This window comes from Budorcas taxicolor, chromosome 1 (genome assembly GCF_023091745.1).
Source record: "Budorcas taxicolor isolate Tak-1 chromosome 1, Takin1.1, whole genome shotgun sequence".
NCBI classification, from domain to species: domain Eukaryota; kingdom Metazoa; phylum Chordata; class Mammalia; order Artiodactyla; family Bovidae; genus Budorcas; species Budorcas taxicolor.
The window spans coordinates 206,146,635-206,165,428 of NC_068910.1; the positions used below are offsets into that span (position 1 = coordinate 206,146,635).

The 18,794-nt window shown below is 45.9% G+C and overlaps 1 protein-coding gene across 1 annotated transcript in view; it reads right to left on the minus strand.

Annotated features, from left to right (window-relative positions):
* C2CD2 (C2 calcium dependent domain containing 2) overlaps positions 1-18,794 on the minus strand; it is a 60,034-nt gene that overhangs the window by 20,426 nt on the left and 20,814 nt on the right. The window contains exons 3-7 of the mRNA XM_052643256.1: positions 13,577-13,696; positions 10,355-10,459; positions 8,607-8,729; positions 5,676-5,796; positions 3,473-3,581 (exon numbers count right to left, since the gene is read on the minus strand). Coding sequence (XP_052499216.1) covers positions 3,473-3,581; positions 5,676-5,796; positions 8,607-8,729; positions 10,355-10,459; positions 13,577-13,696 — 578 coding nt within the window. The remainder of the gene's footprint in view (positions 1-3,472; positions 3,582-5,675; positions 5,797-8,606; positions 8,730-10,354; positions 10,460-13,576; positions 13,697-18,794) is intronic.

The window sequence follows — 18,794 nt, forward strand, 5'->3', positions numbered from 1 at the left end:
TTACTATTTTCTTGAAATAGTATTTTTTTTCTGATTTGACAGAAAGGAATGCAAGTCACCATCAATATTCAAGAAACTACAGAGACATATAAGCCAAGTGAATACAAAGATTATCAGCAACTTCACTATCCAGAAATAGTTCATATTTGGTATTAGGATTCCCAGGTGACTCGGTGGTAAAGAATTCGCTTGCCAATGCAGGAGATGCAGGTTCAGCTCCTGGGCAGGGCATATTCCCTGGAGTAGGAAATGGCAACCCACTCCAGCAGTCTTGCCTGGAAAATCCCATGCACAGAGCCTGGTGGGCTACAGTCCATGGGGTTGCAGAATAAGACATGACTTAGCGACTGAGCCCACGTGGACATTCCTAGGATTAGCCAATGGAACTTAATGAATGATGATGGAAAGGTTCTGTAGAACTGCCATCAAATTTGGTGGCCACCAGCTACATTTGGCTATTGAGACATTTATTTTATTTTTGGCTGCACTGGGTCTTCATTGTTGCGCATGGACTTTCTCTAGTTGCAAACAGTGGAGGCTACTCTTTGTTGCGGTGAGCAGGCTTCTCATTGCAGTGGCCTCTCTTGTTGCAGAGCATGGGTTCTAGGCACATGGGCTCAGGCACACAGGCTCAGTAGTTGTGGCTCATGCCTAAGCAGCTCTATGGGAGGTGGAATTTTCCTGGACCAGGGATCGAACCTGTGTTCCCTTGCACTGCGAGGCAAATTCTTAACCACTGGACCACCAGGGAATCCCAGCTATTGAGAACTTTAAATGTGGCCAGCGTAAACTGAGGAATTGGGTTTCATCTTGTTAATTTTAATTCATTGAAATTTAAAGAGCTACATGTAGTTAGTAGTTCCTGTATTAAAAGGTAGAGCTGTATAACTATTTGAAAACAAATATAGAACATAATACACCTCCCCACTCCTTTATAATATAGTGTTTTCACCTAAGATTTCATGGACATCTTCCCATGTCAATAGCTATAGACCAACATCCTTTTTCATAGGCATCTAGTACTCCAGTATCTGGCCCTATGAGATTTTATTCAGCCAACTCCTTAATAACCAAGCCTTAATAATGGTTTGCCTCCAATATTTCATAATTATAAACAAGCTGAGATCAACATCCTCATATGTATATCTTTGCACACATGTGTGATTACTTCCTTAGAAAAAGAGCAATTGCCAATCAAAAGGTATATGCATAAAAAAGATTTTGTTTTTTTATATATATTGATGACTTTCAGAATAATTATTCCAATATCTATATCCACTGGCCACTTTTAGTTTTTCTCTACCCACTTGTAAGGGGAAAAATAATCTTTGCTTAAGTTTGCATTACTTTAGCTATTTCTGAGATTGAATATGTTTTCAGATGTTTCTAGCTATCTATAATTCTTACTTTTTTATTTCTAGTTGGGATATTTTGCCCAATTTTCTATGAGAATCTCATATTTGTATTAATAATTTATAAAAACCCCTTTATATTATACTTGGGACGCCTTCTTCCATTACTTTTCTAATTATTTACTATTTAACACCAGAAAGTGATTTCTATATTTTTATAGTCAGCTACTTTACCAAAATATAATTTATATTAATTTTTGTATTATTGTTTCTATCCTACATCCATTATTTCTAATAGTTTCAGTTGATTTTCTTGAGCAGTCTGTGCGTGTTAGTTGCTCAGTTGTGTCCAATTCTTTGTGACCCCATGGACTGTAGCCTGCCAGGTTCCTCTGTCCATGGGATTTCCCGGGCAAGAATACTGAAGTGGGTTGCCATTTCCTTCTCCAGGGGATCTTCCCGACCCTACCCCGGGATCAAACCCTGGCCTCCTGCATGGCGGGCAGATTCTTTACCGCCTGAGCCACCAGGGAAACCCTGAGTAGACGAAATATGCAATCATATCACCTCCAAGTAATGACTGGTTTTGCCTCTTCCTCTCTACTACTTGCATACTGTTTCTTTTTCTTATCTAATTGCCTTAATCAGTATTTCTAGAACAAAACAATGGGGCTCCTTCTCTTGACTTTAGTGGGACTGCTTCTAATACTTATCACTAATGTAATTTTTTTTAAATCTTTTGAAAAAAAGGGAACATAAATCTTATTCTAATTAAGTGTTAAAAATTAGAAATGGGTATTAAATGTCACTGACTATCTTTGGGGCCTATATAGAGATAATTACTTTGTGTTCTCCTTTGATCTAGTGACACAATGGATTTCATTAATAGATCTCACATTAAACCATACTTGCACTTTTGGTATGAACTCAGCCTCAGTGGATTATTCTTTTTTTTTTTTTTTTTAATTCAGTAGTTACAGTGCGAGGCTCAGTAGTTGTGGCTCACAGGCTTAGCTACTCCATGGCATATGGAATCTTCCCAGACCAGGGATGAACCCATGTCCCTGTATTTGCAGGAAGACTCCTACCCTCTGCACCACCAGGAAAGTCCTTGGTATATTATTCTTAATGTGCGACTGGATTCTATTTGATAATATATTAGTTCTTACATCATAATTATGATGTAATTCCTACATCATAACTTATAAGTGGTCTACACTTTTCCCCTTTCCCATTCTCTTTGTCAGATTTTGGTATTGAAAGAATTAATTCTTTGGTGGGTTGAAAAGGAGTCTGGAGCCCTCAAGGAGGAGAAAAGGACAAACTTTTTTTTTTCTACATTGCTTTGTCTTAGTCACATAAGAGGTTATTTTCTTTAAACCCAGAGCCAATGATGACACAAACTCATCTTGCTCAAGGATATGTTTTTCCTTAAGTTCTGTACTAATGATTATATATCAACAATGTATCTTGCTCAAGGACATGTTTCTTCTTCTTAACAAGAACATTCTGACTAATCTTGTTATCTTAAGATGTATGTTGTAAGAGTGGGTCTGGTAAGACCTCTCAATTGTTAGTTCTAATCTTGTTAATTTAAGATTTATGTTGTAGGAGTGGGTAAAAGTATATAAGGCCTTGATAAGACTAGCAAGTGTGGTATTCTTTTTCCCTCTTCTGGTGTCTATGTCAGAAGCTTTCTCTTGTCCCTTTTCATACTTTAATAAAACTCTGCTGCACAAAAGCTCTTGAGTGATCAAGCCTGGTCTCTGGTCCTGAAGCTAAATCTTCTTCGGAGATCACGAATCCAGCATTGTTCACGGTAAGCTATCACTATCAATCAGAAGTTTCCTTCCATTCTGCTCTGGATGGCGTGTGTTTCTAAAGCAAGTGGGAGGCCCAACAACACATCTCTCGTCACAGCGGGGCATGGGAGTAGGTGAGGCGTGAACCGATACTTAAGAGCTGCCTTCAAAAAGAAATCCATGTCTGACTTAAAGCCACGCTTTCTCTCTTCCTTTCCTTTCTACCCTCCTTTTGTGCTACAGGATGGTTTCAGAATTGGCAGCATCGAGTGGGCAAGGCCATGGAAACCCAAGTCCATGACAGCCAGCCGTACTCACAAGGTGAATTCTTCTTCCCAAGTGAGGGCAGTAGTGTTTCTTGCGAGGGTGCTGGAGAACTTCTGCACAGGATCATTCAGCCGAACTATACACACTGGGTTAGCATTGCCTGTAATCAGACAGAAGGCCACCGTATTAGCCTTTATTTCTCTCTTCTAATTGGATCAAGACATTTTGCATATAAGAGAAAGGCTGAATTCGATGTCTGTGGTCTTGGCTTTCCTACTTCTGAGTGTCCATTTACAACCTCTCAAAGCACGTACTCTGGGGTGGCAGATTCTATACTTGCTGGATGTCCACAGCTCTAGACTGCCTCCAAGTCACACTCCTCCCCGCTCAGCTCTGACTGTAGGCACTGCCCCCCGGGGTGACATTACAGCAGAGATGTGGGCCCCACTTTGGATAAGACTAACTGCTTGGAAAAGTCAGGGCATCTGGGGTAACAGCTAAATTTGGGGGTACCTCACATAGAACCTGCTTCCCTCTTACAAAGATGTATGTTTTTACAGTTGACTCAGCTCAGCCAAAAATTTTTGAGGTGTTTGATCCAGGTAACAGGACATTTCACTAGTGAAGATTTGTGTCTGCTTCAAGGCTATGCTTGCCGTATGACATAAAGCTGTGACTATATTGTGTAATCAGTGATCAATGGTAGAGCTTCCTTGGTGGCTCACTCGTAAAGAATCTACTTGTCAATGTAGGGGATGCAGGTTTGATCCCTGGTCTGGGAAGATTCCACATGCCGCAGAGCAACAAAGCCCATGTGCCAACAACTACTGAGCTCCTGCTCTAGAGCCTGGAAGCTGTAGCTGCTGAGCCTGGACACCCTAGAGCCCGTGCTCCACGACAAGAGAAGCCACCTCACAGCACAGCTGGAGGGCAGCCCCCGCTCCCTGCAACCAGAGGAAAGCCTGCACAGCAACAGCCCAGCACAGCCAAAATCAAACAAATAAATGAAGTCATCTGCATATATAAAAAGTCAATGGTGAAGGACCGGACTGTTGTTGACCCGTTACCAGGTGGTATTCAGTGTTCCATGCACATCACTTTGGAGAAGGCGATGCCACCCCACTCCAGTACTCTTGCCTGGAAAATCCCATGGATGGAGGAGCCTGGTGGGCTGCCGTCTATGAGGTCGCACAGAGTCGGACATGACTGAGCGACTTCACTTTCACTTTTCACTCCCATGCATTGGAGAAGGCAATGGCAACCCACTCCAGTGTTCTTGCCTGGAAAATCCCATGGATGGAGGAGCCTGGTGGGCTGCAGTCCATGGGGTCGCACAGAGTCGGACACGACTGAGGCGACTTAGCAGCAGCAGCACATCACCTTACTAATCACCACAATCATCTTCAAGAGGAGACTCAGACCCAGATGGGGACCTCCTGGCAGAGGTGAGAAATGGGTCCCGGACGGCCCCTCCCACCTGCTAAGCGGTGTGGCCTCCAGAGGCGACCTCTGAATCAACAAAACAGCCACCTATGCCCAGCTTCACAGAGCGGTGGCTGTCAAATGTACTCTGCCTGCACTTCTGGAACTGGATGAATCGCCTCACAAATAAACACAAGGAACCCCTGACGTTCTCAGACAATAAAAAAGAACTCATTGCTATTCTGGGCAAAACCCACATCACAGTGGAAAGACGTGTCCAGTCCCAGGCTCCTCGGCACCTGGAGTCTCGGCAGTGATTCAGAGTCACCCGTTCTGCAGTGTTTCTGTCCTCCTCCATAGCAGCCTCTCCTGGCAACACAGGGGCCCCCAGGGGCCCGACACCTGCGTGACACCCATAATCCCATGTGGCACCTCTTCTCCCAGGAAGCAAGGAGTGCGCTGGTTAGGGATGCTTAACATGTATTTACAGCGTCACTAGGAAAAGATAAAAATAGAAAGATGGCTTCCAGGCTAGAGAAAAGGACAAAGCAAAAAAAGTATCTTCCTTCCTTCTTCCTTCAGCCTCATGTGTGCAAAATCAGGACTGTGTTTTCACCATCTTGCATCATGACTACAGTGTTCAGGAGGTGCTCTCTGCTGAAAGGCAGAGATCACACTGCATACCAGATTGCAGGGAGCCACAGAAGGAAGCAAACAGCACAAACAACTCATGAGGCTACCTGGCCCCTCTGCTCATACTGCAGACAGTCACATCCACAGCCAGCTGGCACCATGCCCTCACCAGGGTGCTTTCTGCAGCCCCATCACCCACCTGAAGCACCAGGATGGCTCAGGAGCGAGACTCGGATGTTCTTCACCAACAGTTTGAGGTCATGAGCCCTTGGAGGTTTGGGAGGGCAGGATTCCTGAGTGACTGAAGTGCGCTGCAGATGCTACAGAAAGGAAAACAGAGAGCAGTGACTCCTGGGGAAGAGGCAGTGACCACCGGGCACCTGTTCCAGGGAAGGGATCTTCAAGAAGACCTGTAGAGGGAGCCTGGCCCTCACGCCAGCTCTGGAACAATGTTCCCTTCTCAGGAGGGTGGAGGGTACCAGTCACTCACTCACAGCCGCTTCCCACAGAAAGCAAGTGGAGGAGCCAAGTGTTCACCCAGAGAGGGCGCCCCAGAGGCCCACTGTGGGTGGAGATGGGGTCAAGCCCAAGCCAGTCCAGGAGCTAACGACAGAATGGGACATGCCCCATGGGCTGCAGGCACGCACTGCCCACCAGCAGTGAGCGGGACACCAACCAGGACATGAAAGGCTGCTTCGCACCTCGGGGCGGACCCGCCATCCACGTGGGGAGGAGCTAAGCGTCCTCCAGGTGTCACGCTGGGGACAAAGCAGAGGCAGGTGGCCCTGGAGCAGCTGAGTCACCTCATCCTCAAATCAGCATCGAGGTATCTCCAATCGAGAGCCTCCCAGAGCTTGGGGGACCCCACCTTCAGACCAGCCTTTCCAAGCTAACTTCCGCCTCCCACTCACGGCTCTGAGTATTCTTTAAGAGGAGCTCTTTAGACACAAATGTTTGGGAGTCCTGAGAGGCTTCTCAGAGACATCATGGGCCTCTGCACAGTGAGGTCTTCCAGGAAGGATCGATCCTTAAAGCTGACTTGACCTCACAGCGCTTTCCGGGGGGAACACTTACCAACATCTCAAGGACTGCAGTCTCCTTTAGGTCACTACCTAGAAAACACTATTGCCGACTGTGAGCTGAAGGGGCGGGGTGGCCAAGAAGTCATCATAGAATCCTTAAGATCAGGTCCCTGAGCTCTGGGGACAGAGTAACCCACATGTCTGGGGTGGAGATGCAATGTTTTCTCAGTTCTGTGTGTGTGATGGCTAATTTTCTGTGTCAACCAGACTGGACCATGGGGTGCCCGGGCATGCAGCCCTTGACTAAGCAGATAAGCATGCATACACATTATGCAATTATATGTATATAGCTGGCTCACACAGTTACAGAGACGCTCGTGTACATAAATACATGCACACACACATCCCTTGGTTCTGCTTCTCTACAGAACCCTAATATAGTATGCATGCTATTTTGATACATAAACTCTGCAAATGTATTTAAAAGCATTATAGAATGCATTACAGAAGCAGGCAAGAATACTGGAGTGGGCTGCCTTTCCCTTCTCCAGAGGATCTTCCTGATCCAGGGATCAAACCCGGGTCTCCTGCATTGCTGATTCTTTACCTTCTGAGCCACCAGGGAAGCATGTATAGTCATATTCCAAACAGGCAGCTTTGATGAACTGGGAACCCTGCACAAACACCCACAAAGTCCTCACTCTGCCTGTCTGCTTACTCAGCGGCTCCTTCTGCTTCGTCAGGAGGGTGAAGCCTACTTCTTATATTCTGATAACCCTCAGTGCCCAGAGAGAGTGACAGAACAGTGTGATCCACTGGTATGTGTCCAGGGAATCAGAGAGATTTTGTCTCCAGACTCTACACACTCACGGCTGGTGATGCCCTAAGAGGAACCAGAGCCCAAGAGCCTGCATCAAAGTCAAATTAAGGTTATACTATCATACTGCCTTTTTCTTTTAATACAGTTCATGGGGTTCTCACAGCAAGAATACTACAATGGCTTGCCATTCCCTCCTCCTTCAGCATTCCCTCCTGATGCTGAAGCTGAAGCTCCAATACTTTGGCCACCTGATGTGAAGAGCTGACTCAGTGGAAAAGACCCTGATGCTGGGAAAGATTGAAGGCAGGAGGAGAAGGGGGTGACAGAGGATGTTTGGATCACTGACTCAATGGAGATGAACTTGGGCAAACTCCATTAGATGGTGAGGGATAGGGAGGCCTGGCGTGCTGCAGTCCATGAGGTCGAGAAGAGTCGGACATGACTGGGACCGAACATCTTTTTCATATCATATAATAATGGTGGCTATTCTACCATGCCACATAAAAATACTGGAAACACGAATGAAAAATCACTTTAGGGACTGTACATGCCTGTTTTGCATAACCAGCATAAGAAGATCTGCTCGTAATTGGGAGAATTTATTCATCCCAAGCAAAGGTTTTTAGATGTGCTGCCAGTAAAGATGTGAGAGGCCAAGCCCAGGGGCTGGCCTGGATAAATGTTGTGAATGTAAATTTAGCCAAAGAGTTATTAGCACCTAATCAGGCAGTGGTGAGGGTCCCAGAATGGGGAGGGAGGGCAGGCAGCATGGGCAGGGACCCACAGAGAGGAGACAGCCTCGTGTGTCTGCACTGCCCAAGAGAGGCAGACCTCCGAGAGGCGGTGCTGTTGGAGGCAGGACCTGGTCACCAGGCTGTCCCGGGCCTGGGCTAAAAGTCTGTGGCTACAGTGTGCTGGCTCTGTCTGTCTCAGGGCAAGTTCCCAGGTACTTTGATCCTGGAAGGATAAGGTCTCCAACAATAGGCTCTGGATGGACAGTGAAAAGTCACGTACTGGTCCCTGAAAATGACAGTTTCTGGGCTACTTAGACGTGGACTATGCTGAGTGGTCCAGACACCTCCTCCTTCCCTCCCACGGGGCCTTGGAACCCTGTGCCCTGAACATAAAGCTTCGCCCCAGACTGCAGCCATCACCTACCAGCAGTCGTGCGATCTTGCTCTACCCTGGGGCGGGGCAGAGGGATGGGAGGTGCCACTGATCCCCCAAGAGAGGATGACCATGGTCCGTCATGGGGTTGCGAAGCACCACAAACCGAGAGCCGGCTTACCTGAACTTCTTTCAGGTCCGCAGGCGTGGTGCTCAGAACCACCGATGGGGAGGCAGAGCTAACCAGGTGCTTCAGAATGTCCTTGAGGCTCTCAGAGACTGCCTCTGTCCCAGCTACCAGGTCCTGTCGAAAGAGGAGGTTGTCACCAGATCATCTCCAAACCGGGCAGAGGGCAGGCCAACACATGGCTTTCCTGATGCCCTCAACATGAAACAAACTCCCTGTTGCTGGGGCTCTGCAAGGTTCAGGCTAGGAAAGACTCACTCGTTCTCATCTTTACTGACCTCAGAAGTCACTTATGCTCCTTACTCTTTAAAGTGGTTAAAAATAAGACACATACAACATAGAAATATGTCAACATTTCTGTGTATATTCTTTTAGTCTCTTTCCCCAAATACATAGACGTGTGTTTTTTCTTTTTTCACTGACATCTGATTTTTTTTTTTTTTTTAAGTTAAAAAGTATTCAAGGGGCTTCCCTGGCGGTCCAGCAGTTAGGACTCTGTGCTTCCACTACAGAGGATACGGGTTCAATCCCTGGTTGAGGAACTAGGATCCCACATGCTGTACGTGGCCAAAAAAAAAAAAAAAAAAAGGGATAGAAATCACGTGCTCACAATAGTGGAATAAAAAAGATTAGGGTCCTGGATCCCAGATGATACAGAGGAACCACTGCATAAGCCCTGATCTCCCTGCTTCTGAGAAATAAACTTTGGTATTAAAAAAAAAATTTTTAATCCAAAAAGTTTGAAAAGCCCAAGAATGAAAAGAATTTTGTAGAAGAACAAAGCAGGATGACATGCACCACCAGATGGCAAGCTCTATTAGATTATAATAATTAATACTCAAAAGAAATGTATCTATGTTCTAGAATGTTCACACAAACTAAAAACAGAACTACCAGAGAGCAAACCCCTGCCCCCTGCATCGGATGTTCAGAGTCTTAACCACTGGACCGCTGGGGAAGCCCCTGGAAGAATTTTTAAATACACATATTTCAGCTGTGGTGATAGTTTTGTAACAGAATAAGAGTCTGAAATAGAGTGAAATTTCAAGAAGATATCATAAAAGCCACTGCATAGGAATAACGTCATGACCTCAGCCTTCAGTGTACATGATTTTGAATGATCTTTCCAGTAACTAAAAGTAACAGCCCCTACGTGACTTAGCAGCCTGCCCTACACCCCCAGCCCCACTTCCCAAGTCACTTCCTCACACACCCAAGGCTGTGGGAGCAGGGGGGTGCCCTTCAGATTGGAGATGCAGCTTGGAAAGAGCTGGGAGAGAAGGGAGGTGGTGGCCTTGGGAGCCAGGTCTTGGACCCAGCCCGAGACGGAGGTGAGTGATGTCCCCTTACAGGGAAGGAGGGCAATGGAGGGGCGGGTGTCACAGAAGGGCGAGGAAAACCTAGATGTTACCACCACAGAGGCTCTCAGCCGCCACCGCACAAGTGGGCTTTAAAAGCTTTCTGGGCCAATCAAACCTGCCTGGGGAGGCGGGGCAGTCTTTGGGAATTTTTAAAAACTGCTAGGTGATTACAGGTGCAGCCCAGGTGAGAGCCTGGCATTAAATGCACGGAAGCTACCCACCACCCACCATGCTGCCCTGCCTCTGCCCTGCCTGCCATCCCCCAGGATCACACACCTGAGACCCCACTGATTAGAGGCTCCGTCTCCCAGAGCTGGTAGTCACAACACGCCCACGTTTGCATATTCATGATGGGGGAATCACCAAACCTCACAAACTGACCTCCCCTAGGACTTTGGGCTGGACTGTGATGGCCATCTCTGGGGTGCTGATGAAGGACCACTTGATCTGAATGTCTTCCCTCTTCTCCTTCATGTGGAGCTCCAGCTGTTCAAAAAAAAAGAAAAAAAAAAAGATTATTGGAGGGCTGCTTTCTCCACCGGAGCCTCGATGTATGTCTGTGTGTTCTTTTCTTAGACAGTGGTTTATCCCCTGCCTTGGCATTCTGTGTGCTTTCAAAATTGCAAGGAGAGTCCCCAGTTCCTGACTGCCCCTCCCCTGTCATGTAGCCTACCCCATCCCCACAAGCACCTTCCTCTACCTCAACCAACCACTCAGAGAGGAACATCAGGGTTGGGGCTGAACACCAGATGTCATGAAAACCCTGTAACCTCTGCTGTGCAGCTCTCTTCTGAGAGCATCACCAAGACATACTGGAGCTGGAGGCACAGAGAAGGGAGCCAGGATGCCTTGTCCGCTCCCACACACTCACATGGGCCCCTCCCTCACCCCACCCTGATGGTATGCAGGGGCGCATCAGCACTCTTAGCCTCTCTTGCCTGGGCCACTGCACAACCTCCACACGGACTCCAATCTCTCCCAGGGCCCCATCCAGCCCTGCCTGTAAGTCATGGCAGAACCATGCACTCCCCCCTACTCCCTGCAAAGACAAGCATGCTCCTTGGAACCTGTGAATAGATTTCCTCACATGGCAAAAGGGACTCTGCACGTGTGATCAGGGTAAGGACACTGAGGTGCGGAAACAATCCTACATGATTCCAGTGAGCCCACAGAGGCATAGGAGCCCTGAAAGACGGAAGAGGGAGACAGAAGAGCATGCAGAGAGAGGTGACTTGAAGACAAAGGAGGATGTCAGAAGCCCAAGAGTAAGGTTGCCTCTAGAAGCTGGGACCTGCCCTCAGCTGACAGCCAGCCAGAAATTGGACCCTCAGTCCAACAACCATAAGGAGCTGAATTCTGCCAACAATGAGTGAGCAAGGAAACAGATTCCCTCCAGAGCTCCCAGAAAGGAAGACAGCCCACCAGCACCAGGATTTTAGCCCGTGTTGGACATCACACCTCCAGAATGGTGATTGATAAATGTGTGCCATTTTCAGCTAAGATGTGGTGATTTGCTTCAGCAGCCACAGCAAGCTAAGCTACCATCCCTCCTTCTTCAGCAGGAGACTCCTTCTAAAGCCAAAGTTTAGACCCTTCCCATCTCCATGCTTCCTCCCACCACCCAGGGAAAGGGAAGGAAAGGATGGCTGTAGAATTGTTTTCTCAATACTGGGTATTCCCACTCATGCTAGCAACCAGGTAAGACAAAGGATGCTCCTGTTGCCCTGTAATTCTGGGCGACTCTAGCAAGATCATGCTTTAATTTCATTGCCACAGTCCCTGAGTTGTTCCACCAGGTGGGGGAGAGGGTGTAGCTGCTGGTCTCTATGCAGTTTTTATCTGAAGAACAGAGGAGGGAATGCCTCCTGCCATGAGCATTAATAATTCACCAACCTCTAGCAGCTGCTTCTGCTTTGAGACATAACCGACAGGCCGCCTTTAAACTGTGTTAAGAGATCAAAGACACAATTGAATTACCTGTGTCTGAGCTGTGTACAGTGGCATAGCAACAGCATCTCAGCAAACATGTTTCCTTGGTGAATGTCTGTGGTCCTTGCTGAACTCACCCCATCCTGAACACATCCCAGACTTTACAATTATCTTCTAACCACACTGTCCAAAAAACTAGGGGAAGCAGGAGGGCTTTATCATCTGACAAGTCCATGAGGTCGACTTAACTTCCCTGACTCTTGAAAATGGATGGGGGTGGGGGATGGGTTTCAGAAAAAAAGACATTTAGGTAGCCAGAAATTGTTTGTCCTGGTTGTTTAAAACCATGTCTTTTAAGGAAACCAAATGGAATGCAATCTCTTCTTGTGGTTGAGAATCTTGAAAGATTTGGGATCACCCCCAAATTAGCAGCCAAACACAAGTTGAATTGGCAGTGACCCCTAAAACAGACCCAGAAATTAACAATTTATACATTGCTCTAAACAAAGAGCATCAGTGAACTTCTGCTCCATGCGTGACATACACAGTTATCTGGTGGGTTAGTCATCCAGAAGCTTCACTAAGTCTATTATAATTATTATCTCTATCATTGTTCAATGTATAAAAATATATCAGTTATAAAAGTTGCATATTATGTGTCTATTATAATTATTATAATAATGTTGACTATCCAAAAATAATGGTGATACTCATTTTCTAACATAAAAATAATGAGCCTTTTAAAGTTGATTTTTTCGAACACTAAAAGGAAGAATGCTAAGTCCAGACCTTGAGCTGTTTTTCCAAGCTGCAGGGAACTTTTGAGGGCCAGCACCTGATTCTAAATTATTAACAGAACCACCTTCCTCATCTCAGATGCCATCATCCTCAATCCAACAGTCGCAACATCTTGGACATGTGCCTTGAAAAATACCATATCTCCCATATTTGATAGATGGAAACTCTGAATTCATTATATATATGTATACATGTGTGTGCATATGGTGGTTTTGGTGGTTTAGTCACTAAGTCGTGTCTGACTCTGGCAACCACATGGACTGTAGCCCACCAGGCTCCTCTGTCCATGGCGATTCTCCAGGAGAAAATACTGAAGTGGATTGCCATTTCCTTCTCCAGGTGTGTATATGCACGTGTGTGCAAATACCTGTGTGTGTATCCATGTGTATATATGTGTGTATATATACCGATGCATGTATATACATGTGTGTATTTATTTATTTATTTGGAGTGGGTAGCCTTTCCGTTCCCCAGGGTAACTTCCCCACCCAGGGGTCGAACCCAGGTCTCCTGCATTGCAGGTGGATTCTTTACCAGGTGAGCCACAAGGGAAGCCCAAGAATACTGGAGTGGGTACCTATCCCTTCTCCAGTGGATCTTTCCGACCCAGGAATTGAACGAGGGTCTCCTGCATTGCAGGCAGATTCTTTACCAACTGAGTTATCAGGGAAGCCTGTGCGTATTTATACATAAACGTATTACATGCACACTTTTGTATTTCCCACAAAGACAATATAATATGAAGGTAACAGTCTGAAACAAATGAGCAGTAATTAATGAAAATAGGAGCATTCACGTCTGTGACAGCACCCCCACTCACCCTACAGATTTACGGAAACTGTTTTCCTAGGACACACTCAAGTCTCCCAGTTTTACCTGTAGATGGAGCGGAGAGAGCCGCACACCATACAGCGAGCGCCCCGTGTCCTCAGACGAGAGTGGCCCCACGTTGACCAGGAACTGGATGGTCTCGCCCACCACGTGACAAAATACCACCTGGAGGAGGGGCCAGAAAGCACGCAAACTTTACACCCGAGAGAGGAGAGCGTCCACCTTACCCATCTTCAGTTCACCGAACAAAACAACCTGGACTCTGCAGATCAGCAAGAACGAGAACTCAGCTTCAAATGTAGGTCACTATCTAGATGCCTATCTTTTCTATTACACCAGAGCTTAAAGACTGGAAACAATATTTCCAGTCTTTTCTTCCTGATGTATTCTCAGGACTCGCCCAAATCTAGTTAGAATCTTTCCACACAACTTTTTTTGTCCTTTAAATATTTCTTTTTTCTATTTCTTCATGCAGCTGATTTTTAAATTTCCTGGGCAATTGATTCATACGGTGTGAAAGCCATTAGCCACCATCTCTCAGTAAAAAAAAAAAAGAGCCTTAAAAAGAAAATTAGTTCTGGATGTTTACAGGTAAAAAAAATTTTTTAAGTACCCAGAACATAAGAAATTGTTTCTATTTAAATATATTGTAACCTATTGTGGTTTAAAAAGATGTGGGGATAATTCAAAGAACTGTGAAATATTGAACGGTTACAAAATGATACAGTCTTAACAAAAATAGAGTTGTTAAAATGAGCTCATTTTAAAACCTATGAGACAAAGCAATTACATCAGGAACAAACCAGACCATATTCCTGACATAAATCACAAAGCATTTTGAGAGAGGACTGTGAATGCTGTTACTGCAAAGGGAAGCACTCAGTCCCTTCCAGCGAATCCCCTACAGGAGCAGACCTTCCAGAAGGAGGGACTGGCCACACTCCTGGCAGGATGCCAAGCGAGCCCAGAGCAGGCTGACTATGAGGCCAGGTACCAGATGTGCCTGGTAGAGGGGTGCTGGGGAGGATGAGGGGTGTCTGGCAGGGGGCCAGCATGTCTGGCCAAAAGAGTCTGAGAGGAAGATAAGATGGACCCCCACACTCCCAAGGGAACAAGCTGACCCCCACATTGGATGGTGTCACTTGGGAAGGAAGGAAAAATTCTTTAATTCTCTGGTGGATTTAGAACCTAAAATACCAAGTAGAAAGATTAACAAAATAATTACTTTGTCGGGGCAACTGCTATTTCACAAAGTTCAGGCTGAAAACCTGTCTCCCTCCCCCCGTCCCGATCCCTGGCTCACTGGCCCCCTCACAGGCGTAGCTTCACTCAGAGCCCACCTGCCCCTCCAAAAATGACATGATCTGTACTACACAGGGACCCCCCAGCAAGGGGTCCATTTCCAGGGTCCACTATAAAAGCTTTTGGCAGCACAGGGTTAGAAAGAGAAAACCCTGCCTTTTCTCAATACTGGCAGAAAATTGCACAACCCTTATTTTCATCCGTTGCTGTAAAGGCCCTCTCTGAGGACTGACTTATGTGGATTAGTTACATCTTCATCATGTTATTGTATCTCCAGAGTTCATCAAAGGTTGGAACAAAAAAATGTTTGTATAAGAAATGTCGCCTATTCACTTTAAAAATAAATGCTCTGTAAACATTCCTTGTAGGAGGAATGTATTTTGATGCCGGATGAGTTACACACACACAAGTGACATGATAGAAAATTCTGTCCTTTGTCTTAAGAGCTGAGGTCGTTTTACTCCTTAAAGTAAAGGAAAAAAAAAAAAAAAAAACAGTCAGTGATTGGTTGACTTCTGTTATTTCTATGGAACTTTCTATATGAAGCTAATTAGAACGTCACTGAGAACCTTGACAGATTCATTAGCACCCTAACTCAAGGAAGAGTTTGGTTTCTGTTTGTATTCAGTTCTACAAAAAGCTGGACTCCTCTGCTGATCCAGTGGTTAAGAAGCCGAGGGGGCAGCCTAGATGGGGGTGAATTTGGGGGAAAATGGAGAATATATATATACATATATATATATGGCTGAGTCCCTTCGCTGTTTACCTGAGACTATCACAATATTGTTTGTTAATTGACTATACACCTATACAAAGTTAAAAGTAACTATAAGAAAAGAAAAGAATCTGCCTGTCAATGCAGGGGACATGGGTTCCACCCCTGGTCAGGGAAGATTCCAGATGGCTCAGGGCAACTAAGCTTGTGCACCACAGCTTCTGAGCCCACGCTCTGCAACAAGAGGAGCCACTGTTATGAGAAGCTGCAAACCACAACCAGAGAAAGCCTGCGTGCTGCAGTGCAGTCAAAAATAAATCCATTAATTAATTTTAAAAAAGAATGAAAAAATTTTTTTAAAAAGCTACCCCACTGCTTCGTTTCTGATACATGGATAGCTGAAGCACCTGGTTAAAAGCAATTAAACCAATAATCCAGCATAGATTTTAAGACTTTAAAACTTCTAGAATGCAAGCCTCAAAGGTCACAATTACCATTCACATCACATCTGGAAACTAGGTGCAATCATTAAAACTGGGACACCTTTTGCAGAGGTCCCTGGAAGGTCTTCCCAGCCCTATGGCAATGCTCTCAGTAACACCTGTCATATGGACCAACCGTTTCTCGGCCTCTCTTCCGTGTTCACCTGAGAAACCTAATTAAAACAACTATCTGATCAGTTTCAAGACGGGCAAACAAAATGCCTCCACCGTTCCTACAGGTCCAGTGGGGAGGGATAATGACCAGGGCCAGCCTCTGCTCCTCCACCCTGAGAGTAAAAGTCCCATTTGTCAAATGGACCAGAACAAAATGGAAAAGAGATTTTAAATATAAGTAATCTTCTTTCAGGGCATTATGGTGTTTTATACACAATGGAGATTAAATGATCTCAACCCAGGCAAATAGTGGCCAGGCTGTCCCTGTAACCAAGGGGTCCCCTCTTGTAATGGCAGAAGGCAGGATCACCCGATGCAAGGTCAAACAGACCCTTCCACCCAGGGCCAGAGTGATCAAGGTTGATGTCTATTAAATACGGACAAACAGGTAGAGACCCCGATCTTGACCCTAGAGTCTCCCTACCGCAAACACAGACCTGTTCATGAGGCTCCCTTCTGGAGTCTATACATTAGGTCCTCAGAGCATCCCAATTACACTGAGCCGTTTGATATGACTTGGGCTTCCCAGGTGCACGTGTGCTAAGTTACTTTACTCACGTCCGATTCTCTGTTGTTGTTTAGTCGCTCAGTCACGTCCAACTCTTTTGCGACCCTGTGGACTGTAGCCTGCCAGGCTCCTCTGTCCATGGGATTCTCCAGGCAAGGATACTGGAGTGGGTTGCCATGCCCTCCTACAGGGGATCTTCCCGACCCAGGGATTGAATCGGTGATAAAGAATCTGCCTACCAATGCAGGAGATGCAGGAAACATGGGTTTGATCTGCAGGACCATAAAGAAGGGTGAAGGATGAAGAACTGATGCTTTCAAATTGTGGTACTGGAGAAGACTCTTGAGAGTCCCTTGGACTGCAAGGAGATCAAACCAGTCAATCTGAAAGGAAATCAAGCCTGAATATTCATTGGAAGGACTGATGATGCTAAAGCTGAAGCTCCAATAATTTGGCCTGATGTGAAGAGCCAACTCATTGGAAAAGACGTTGATGCTCGGAAATATTGAAGGCAAAAGGAGAAGAGGGCAGTAGAGGATGAGATGGTTAGATAGCATCATCGACTCAATGGATATGAGTCTCCCAGCAAAGTTCGGGAGACGGTGAAGGACAGGGAAGCCTGACATGCTGCAGTCCATGGGGTCTCAAGAGAGTCAGACACGACTGAGGGACTGAACAACAACAAGTGCTCCAGCTCCTCCTTCTCTGAGAACACTCCAGAGAACTGGAAGAAATTTCATTACTTTTGTCTTCAAAAGAACTAGAAACACAGCTGATAAAAAGGACCTAAAAGGTTTATGTCACTGAACAGTTTTTGCTTTAATCACACTACATGACATCATGAAGAGAGAACTTCAAAATAAGATGGAAGAAATGACCTTTCACTAATTATTCAGAATTCCCAGCCAGGTCTCTGCCCCAGCTCTGCATCCAGCCTTGGTCAGATAATTATTCTGTAAGATGGCATGCACGTGTGTGTGCTCAGTCGATAAGCTGTGTCCGACTCCTTTGTGATCCTATGGACTGTAGGATGGGATTCTTCAGGCAAGAATACTGGAGTGGGTTGCCATGCCCTCCTCCAAGGGCTCTTCCCAACCCCAGGGTCGAACAATCATCTCCTTTGTCTCCGGTATCGCAAGCAGAGTCTTTACCACTGAGCCACTGAGATGGCACGAGTTTGATATAAAATATTACTTCTACTCTGGAACAGAAACTCATTTTAAAAAGTAAAGTGTCATTGGCTGAAAATTCTCAAAACATCTATAAAGCTAACCCTATTGCCTGCTTGTTCACAACACATGGTTGAAGATATATTTTTATACGCTGTATCCCAGTGGGCTAGGGGCTTCCCTTGTGGCTCAGCTGGTAAAGAATCCGCCTGCAATGCAGGAGACTCAGGTTCAATCCCTGGGTTGAGAAGATCCCCTTGGAGAAGGGAATACTGGCTACCCACTCCAGTATTCTGGCCTGGACAATGTCCAGGACTGTATTGTCCATGAGGTCGCAAAGAGTCGGACACAACTAAGAGAATTTCACTTCACTTCACTTCACTTCCCCGCAGTGGACTGAGGTGGAAAACGCTGGAAACAAGATGGCAGCCAGCCCCAAAGAATGCTGGGTGGATGCTCTATTTCATCCCCTCGAGGGGTGTGCCTTGGACCACACGGGCTCCGACACCCCACCCCCACCCATACTCTCCATCCCTTCTCTTGTTTGGATTCTTTAAAATGAACAATGAGGCTTTGAGACTGTGGTGCTGGAGAAGACTCTTGGGAGTTCCTTGGATGGCAAGGAGATCAAACCAGTCAATCCTAAAGGAAGTCAACACTGAATATTCACTGGAAGGACTGATGCTGAAGCTCCAATACTTTGGCCACCTGATGCAAAGAGTCAACTCACTGGGAAAGACCCCGATGCTGGGAAAGATTGAAGGCAAGAAGAGAAGAGGGTGACAGAGGATGAGATGGTTGGATGGCATCATCGACTCAATGGACATGAGTTTGGGGTCGCAAAGAGTCAAATACGACTGAGTGACTGAACAAGAACACTACCAGGAGGTATTGTTACTACATAATGCAGCTT